Here is a 7,767-nt window from a genome sequence, read left to right as displayed (position 1 = left end):
TGTATTATGTTTTGATCGACAATGGTGACGGAGCCACCAATATCAATCAACTGTAATATAAATGGATAAACTGCTGCATCTTCACGCTAAACACAAGCAAACAAAGAAGGGTGGTCCACATTTTGATTGAATGGAATGAACCAACCTGTTACGGATCCACAGACCACTGTCCAGAAAAGGAGGCTGAGGTGATAGGTCATGCTTTCCACGGTTTCTGGGGTGTTGAGTGACAGCTCAGAGTCCTGCGGTGCAGAACTCAGAGGGCTTTAAACCCTCTCAGAAACCTAGTTTCAGCTGAGCATGCAAAGCTCCCTCTACATGGAAATGAGTGACCTGTTTCCACTCATCAGACTGGGGGATGAGAGTGACTGCGGACATTCTGGGAGGACCGCTGTATCTCTTCTACATTCACACTTTTGGAATACAAATATTGTATCACTGGATACTATCTGAATTTATAATCTATTACATTTTCCTTTGTTAATCTGTGTTTGTCTGAAATCCTAACACTTTTATATTTGGTTAAAATAATTCTGTTGGCATTGTGACCTCAATCAACATGAAGGCACTAAAATATTCTAGTAGTCTTGAAGGATTTTTAGTAAGGCAATTGTGTTCAAAGTGACAACTGTTTGCAAGTGTGCCTTCAAAAATTTTAGGAAAGAAATCTTTATTTGGTTTATTAAATCCATATGCATTCAAATAATAGGTAATAGGTAGTCCATCGGTCTCTTTCCAGAGATGACGAAGGCTTCCCCAATTCATCCTGGTAACAGATCCTACGTTCAGGAGTCCTCCATAATGGAGGCCAAAGCAGTTCACTTCTAGGACAATCAGACGCACCAACACCAGTGTTCTGGAGGACCACCTGGGGGATCGGGCATTTCATCTCCCTGCCTGAACAGCAAGGCCTCTAGGCTCAGCTCCAGACTGGACTACAGGCCCCGGGCTGCTAACAGATTCAAGCTGGTTTGCGAACGTGTACGTGGACTGGTGTCAAACTGGACTTTAGTTGAAAATCCTAAAAGGTTAGGGGTCTCGTTATTTGAGAAATGACTGATGAGTCCTGCATGACTCTGGTTTACTTCTTATTTAGTATTTTCATAAACAAATTGACATTTAAATTTTGCTTGAAAGTGCAATTTAAAAATATAGCCTAATACAGCAACAACAAACCGTTATTACTCAAGCATAATAATGTTTAATATTTAAAAGACTTGCATTCACTTAGGAGTGAAATTAATATACACATTTTCCTGTAAAATAATTCAATACATTCTGAAATAATCTAGAAATTCTATGTAAAATAAGTGATTAAAATGTGGCCACAAGTGTTCATCTCCAGAGCACCTTGTGGCATAGACGTAAAGAATATCAAAGCAAGCACAGGATCCCCAGTTCCAATCAAATAGATCGCAAAAACAGCAACAAATGCTTCTCCCATCCACCACAAGCACAGACAGGACAGACCTGAAGAAACAAAAAAACAGCCAATAATTTCCTCAGCACCAGTAGTTGAATCCATACGATCACTTTAACGGTTCTAAAACAGACTCCATCAGTTGGCAACTATCCAGGGAAGTAGAACTCCTTGGTCAACAAGGTGGTGATGGATGGCATCTGATCCTTCTCATTGGTCTCATGATCGTGGGTGGACGACGCCAAATCCAGCGCCACCTTGCGGTTGACCCGCGTCATGATCTTCATCAACTCCAGCTGATTGCTGTGTTCCTTCAGCATCTCGCACAGCGCCTGTATGAACCAGGAGCCTTTGCCCTCGTTCCTCCAAGATAAGTTGCCTGGTGGGAGATCATGTACGAGACATTGAATACACTTACACTAACTACACTTCAGCCAAAGGCAGACGCATATGCTATAGCAAATAAAAATGAACTCGCAGACGTATTGTTCCCAGGCTAGATCATTATAATAATCATAATAATAATAATCAGATTCAGCAAAGATGGGAAATACTATCAAATGTATTATTTAAACCAGTATGAATATTATCGTAAATGTATAACCATTACCAGGCTATCAAATAACGCATGCACACACACACACACACACACACACGGTGGCGGAGTGGTAATCGGGAGAGTCGGGAGAATCCCCGGAGGGCTTATCAATGCAGGATAACAATATTGTGTTTAGAAAAAGTTCCTTGCAGCGCCGTCCGGAGAGACGTCACGATTGGTCATCCCTTTACCTCTCAAACTACGTTACAATTGAATGTTCATCAGCCCGATTTTCCAATTTTCCGTCTTAAAAGGACTTCTGGGCTACAGACCCGAATATTTTCAATTGCTAGCGACGCCTCTGAACTGAACTATAATAGTTATAGATTTCATTGAATTGTCTGATGCAAAGGTATTTGTTTGGACACACGTATATCAGAGCCAACAACAATTTGGTATGGAAAAGTCTTTACACAATAACTACAATTAAATGGGCAGTAATGATTAAATAATGAATAGATTGTTAGGATCATAATGTAGGACATACAGTATGTTGTTTGTGACCAAAGGACCACGAATGGCATTTGATCGCCTCATGATTCAGACAGCAGAGACTACTGATTACCTGGAGCTGTAGAGTGGGCGTACAAGAAGTCCGCCTCCACGGGAATCCTATCCCATGATTCGTCGCAGGAGCTGTCCATCTGAGTGTCATCGTCCAAACAGGTGCCATGACATGCCTAGCAGAGTTTTGTATTCATTAATTTATTTTATTTAACCTTTATTTAACCAGGAAAAGTCCCACTGAGTTAAAGTTTTTCTTCTCCAAGGGAGTCCTGGCAAAGACTCAAGGCAACAAGTTTAATAATACATAAAAAACAGGACAAAGGTAACATACTACAACAAAAAATCGCATACTATACATACTAGAACACAAACAAGACATTACATTTAACATGACAAATAACAAGCTAATACAGACAAACCACTTAAAGGGCACCTAGTTATAATCTTCAGATAAGGTGTAGATAAGGCGGGACTGTCAGGGTGTGGGTGTCTCCCTGTGTTTTTCCCTCCTGTGTTGATTACTGTTCCCTCCCCTAATGTGTCTCAGCTGTTCCTCGTTGTGTTTGTTATTTAAGCCCTCGTCTTTCCTTTGTTCGGTGTGCTGTCATTGTGGTTTGTGTGTGGTTTGCTGTGGTTAGTGTTGGTTGTAGTCCTGCGTGTTCCGTGTTCCTTGTTCCCTTTCGAGTTTCCTGTTGTCTCCCGAGTTCCGAGTTGTCTCCCGAGTTCCCCGATACCTGTGCCTTAGCCTTTAGGCCTGAATAAAGTGCCGTTTACCCTCAATACCGTCTGCGTTTGGGTCCTACCTGCCTGCCTGCACCCCCAGCTTCCTTAACAGAATGACAGCACCGTCACGATGGGACCCAGCGGACGCGCAATTTGACCGTAAGTTGGAGGATTTGATAGCCAAAATAAATAAGACAATGGACCCAGCGGATGATCAAGTTAGCCGTGAGTGGGAGGATTTATTTATTATGAAGGCAATAGATCGCTGGGAGAGTTTGGGGTACCACCCGGTTCCTCCTGGCACTCCAGCTCCCGCACTGACTCCGGTCCCCGAGCCCTGTCCGGTTCCTGAGCCCGCTCCTCGCCTTCCAGAGGGGGACCGGCCTCTTCGCCTGCTTGAGGTGGTCCGCCCTCCGCTCCTGCCTGAGGGGGCCCGCCCCCTGCTCCTTCCAGAGGGGGACCGGCCTCCGCTCCTGCCTGAGGGGGCCCGCCCCCTGCTCCTTCCAGAGGGGGACCGGCCTCTGCTCCTGCCGGAGGGGGTCCGCCCTCCAGACCGTCCAGGGGAGGCACGCCCTCCGTTCCTACCTGGCCTTCTACCAGAGGGGACCCGCCCTCTGCCTGGCCTTCTACAAGAGGGGACCCGCCCTCTACCCTGTCCACCAGAGGGGACCCGCCCTCTACCTGGCCTGCCTCCTGAGGGGACCCGCCCTCTACCTGGCCTGCCTCCTGAGGGGACCCGCCCTCTACCTGGCCTGCCTCCTGAGGGGACCCGCCCTCTACCTGGCCTGCCTCCTGAGGGGACCCGCCCTCTACCTGGCCTGCCTCCTGAGGGGACCCGCCCTCTACCTGGCCTGCCTCCTGAGGGGACCCGCCCTCTACCTGGCCTGCCTCCTGAGGGGACCCGCCCTCTACCTGGCCTGCCTCCTGAGGGGACCCGCCCTCTACCTGGCCTTCCTCTTAAGGGGACCCGCCCTCTACCTCGCCTTCGCCGGCCTCCTGAAGGGTTCCGCCTTCACCGCTGCCGGCCTTCTGAGGGGGTTCTGTGCCACTGCAGGTCTCCTGAGGGACTGAGCCCTCATCGTCCTTGCCGCCGGCCTCCTGAAGGGTTCCGCCTTCACTCTGCCTCTGCTTGCCCCCCAGGCCGTCCGCCTGAGGCTCCCTGCCATGCCCTGGGGTAGTTTTCTGGACGCCCGCCTGACGTCCCTCGGCTCTGCCGCAGTCCATTTTTTTTTGATTCCCCCCTCCTGGCGCCCCTCCACCCACCCGTTTTGGGTTTGACTTTCTTTGTTTTTTGTTTGTCGTGGGTCGCCTGGGAGTCGACCCTTAAGGGGGGGGTACTGTCAGGGTGTGGGTGTCTCCCTGTGTTTTTCCCTCCTGTGTTGATTACTGTTCCCTCCCCTAATGTGTCTCAGCTGTTCCTCGTTGTGTTTGTTATTTAAGCCCTCGTCTTTCCTTTGTTCGGTGTGCTGTCATTGTGGTTTGTGTGTGGTTTGCTGTGGTTAGTGTTGGTTGTAGTCCTGCGTGTTCCTTGTTCCCTTTCGAGTTTCCTGTTGTCTCCCGAGTTCCGAGTTGTCTCCCGAGTTCCCCGATACCTGTGCCTTAGCCTTTAGGCCTGAATAAAGTGCCGTTTACCCTCAATACCGTCTGCGTTTGGGTCCTACCTGCCTGCCTGCACCCCCAGCTTCCTTAACAGGGACTAGTTTAGAGTCCCATAGCTTGGGCTTGGAACGGTACCGTTGAATGATCAATAGGATGCACTGTTTTAGCTTGCTGTTTAATATACTGTATAAATAGGGCTGGGATAAGTATTCTCCCTCCACACTAGCTTTACCAGCCATTACCATACAAAGGAAAGAACAACATGCCCCTCAGTGCGCTAAATAAACCCACTCATCAGCAGTAATCCACGCGTTATAATACTGTCCTTCAAAGCCCACCTGTATGAAGAAGAGTTTGGGCTTGGCCACCAGAGTCTGGCAGCGGTCGCCGCGGAACATTCCGGTCAGCGTCTTGAGCTCGGTGGAGGCGTCCGTCCCGTAGAAGATCCCTTCATCGCCGTGGCTCAGCAGCACGCACACAAAGGAGGCGGAGCCACTGTGGTCCTCCTGGGACACTGGGGGGGGAATAAACCAATTTTTTTCACGCTAACTTATGCTTGTTCTCCATCCATGCAGGAGGGTCAGCAACTCAGGGATGTGCAGACCAGTTTAGCGACCAATGTCGTCCTGTACCAGTACGGAGAAGCTCCTCCATCTCTCCCGCGGTCCGGTCATCTTCTCTTCTTATCTTGTAGCCCAGACCGTGGAAGGTGCTCTCCACAGCCTGCGCATCCAAGTTGGTCCCCTCACGGGTTTCCTTGCCTGAATGGGTAGGTATGCACACATACACACGCATACACACACACACACACATACACACACACACACACACACACACACACACACACACAGACACAAGCAAGCACACACACAATCACACGTTGTTGCAGGTAACACATTTCCTCCCCACTGGGGGAAATGTGTGTTAATAACGCAAAGACAAACCGACCACAAAAAGACTAAATCAGTACAGATCTCTGCTTTAAATGACTGTTACTGTTATTTCAGTACCCGATATTCTCTTACCCTATTCCACATGTGTCAATATTTCAGTTATGCTGAGAAACATGAGCTTATTTGTTATACAAAACCAATGTTCAGCACTTAATAAATTCGGTTTTGCTTATTCGGTTCTGATAAGATTTAACAGCAAACCTGGAAAAAACGATAATATTTGAACTAAAATATATTATAATACTAGCCTATTAGGCTATATATCTTCAATAGAGTAATATGAGTAGAGTAATGTCCTTCAGAGGCCAGGTGTGAACGCTGGATCGCACCTGGCCTTGGAAGGACGTCTTGGGATGTCTGTGTATGAGGAGTCATAATGGGGGCTTTACCCGTGCTCTCATGGAAGTTCATGTTGTTGATGATCACACAGGTTCCGATGCTTGGGTAGTCCATTCTGTAGCGGTTGGCGTCCGCGGAACCAGCTCCAGCTTTTCCCTCTCGCCCCGCCTTGTCAGGGGGGTTGGGAGCCTTGGATTGCCTCAACACACAGATGCCGTGTGGTTAAACACACAACTACAAACGAGGACGTGGTACAACAGAGATCAACACACCAAAATTCATTCTCTCCTCTACATTTTTTTTCTACTGGGAGTAGCAGAATATATTATGTGTCTGTAGTTTATTCTGTTGGGGTTACGTCCTGTGTGCTTGGGTACTTGTGTACTGTTTCTATCTTACGTTACTCACTGTGATAAACATGCACCATGACTTCGCAAAGGAATTTCCTCTGCAATGCCGATAACCGACTAGTGATATATCGATCGTCATTAGGGTCCAGTTATTAGTTATCTGCGAGGATTAAGCACTATCTCTGTATCTTCAATAGGGTCCAATAGGGTATTACCTGTGAGACCAGAATTTGGCGTCCACACTGTCTCCTCGCTCCTCTGCATCGCCACGGTTCTCTGACATGGTTATTATTCTATATATGGAGTTAGTTACACTTAAACATTAATACACGGCCGGGTACATGACGGAGAAGGAACTCATCCATAGTTAATTTGTTTCTAAAGGTGACAGTAGAGCTGAATAATGCGACCTGAAACCACAGGAGCGAGACTCCTGTTTAAGAAAAGCGGCGTCAAAGTGAAAGTGAAACGGCCAACTGATCCCCAAATAACTAGTTTACGCTCAAATCCGAAATAATCCTACGTAAGTGATTAACATGAGTTTACAATATGTCCCGAAATATTTTTTAAAAAGTTAATTAACCTACCGTGTACGCGACCAAAGGTGATGGAGATGTAAGGACGGGACTTCAACTTCAGACAGGGAGACGCTCACTAGGCCGTTCCTCATAGGTCCATGGGGCCTACCGACTGACCAATCACAGGGCGGAGCTAGGAGGAACAAGATTGGTTGGAACAGAGCCATCACTATGTGCTCTTAGCCAACATCCCTGTCTACACGTGTATTGGCAGACATTTGTTAAAAATTAAAATAAATGTAGAGAGAATGAATGTTGGTGTGTCGATCTCTGTTGTATCACGTCTCCGTTTGTAGTTGTGTGTTTAACCACACAGCATCTGTTGAGGCAATCCAAGGCTCCCCGAACATCATCACCAATGATCTTTCTTCAACTCGCCCTGCTTTAAAATCTATCTTTTAAACAAGGTTCAATCCTGTTTGCGAACATGTACATGGCTTGGTGTCAAACGGTGTCTGAGAGGAATTGCAGCCTGAGGCTCTAAGAGATGAGCCTGGGCTGTCAACCACTACTCCACGTCTGGACTACAGCTTGTAGTCAGGGGTCTCAATCTCGCGGCCCGGGGGCCAATTGAGGCCCGCGGGATGATATTTAGTTGCCCTCGCGAGTAGTCTGAATCATTCTGAAACACGCACACAGGTATTTCACGAAATACATTTTCTTTAATTCGTCAACATAAATGGTATGATTAATTGCTTTC

General features: G+C 47.4%; 1 protein-coding gene across 2 annotated transcripts; it reads right to left on the bottom strand.

Annotated features, from left to right (window-relative positions):
- Positions 1 to 664: 664 nt before the first annotated feature.
- On the bottom strand, positions 665 to 7,216 carry LOC115551862 (caspase-3). Of its 2 annotated transcripts, none has more exons than XM_030367439.1 (7): positions 7,077 to 7,216; positions 6,705 to 6,782; positions 6,190 to 6,338; positions 5,480 to 5,608; positions 5,186 to 5,361; positions 2,584 to 2,698; positions 665 to 1,799 (listed from the first exon to the last, which is right to left on the bottom strand). In XM_030367439.1, the coding sequence occupies exons 1-7, from the start codon at positions 7,157 to 7,159 to the stop codon at positions 1,570 to 1,572; spliced, it is 960 nt and encodes a 319-aa protein (XP_030223299.1). In that variant the 5' UTR covers positions 7,160 to 7,216; the 3' UTR covers positions 665 to 1,569. The 2 variants fall into 2 exon arrangements, with proteins under 2 accessions (XP_030223299.1, XP_030223300.1); XM_030367440.1 differs by having other exon boundaries at positions 6,705 to 6,783; positions 7,080 to 7,139.
- Positions 7,217 to 7,767: the final 551 nt, after the last annotated feature.

This window comes from Gadus morhua, chromosome 10 (assembly GCF_902167405.1).
Source record: "Gadus morhua chromosome 10, gadMor3.0, whole genome shotgun sequence".
NCBI classification, from domain to species: Eukaryota; Metazoa; Chordata; class Actinopteri; order Gadiformes; family Gadidae; genus Gadus; species Gadus morhua.
Note: the sequence above shows the minus strand (reverse complement) of the source record. Positions and strands in the feature narration are given on the sequence as shown.

Bases quoted from the DNA above. Each gene is read 5' to 3' on its own strand.
- LOC115551862 (XM_030367439.1), bottom strand. From the start codon at position 7,159: ATGAGGAACGGCCTAGTGAGCGTCTCCCTGTCTGAAGTTGAAGTCCCG. The intron at 6,783-7,076 runs GTAGGTTAATTA...CTCCATATATAG, and splicing joins CACCTTTGGTCGCGTACACG to AATAATAACCATGTCAGAGA. The intron at 1,800-2,583 runs GTAATCAGTAGT...ATCTCCCACCAG, and splicing joins CGCCCACTCTACAGCTCCAG to GCAACTTATCTTGGAGGAAC.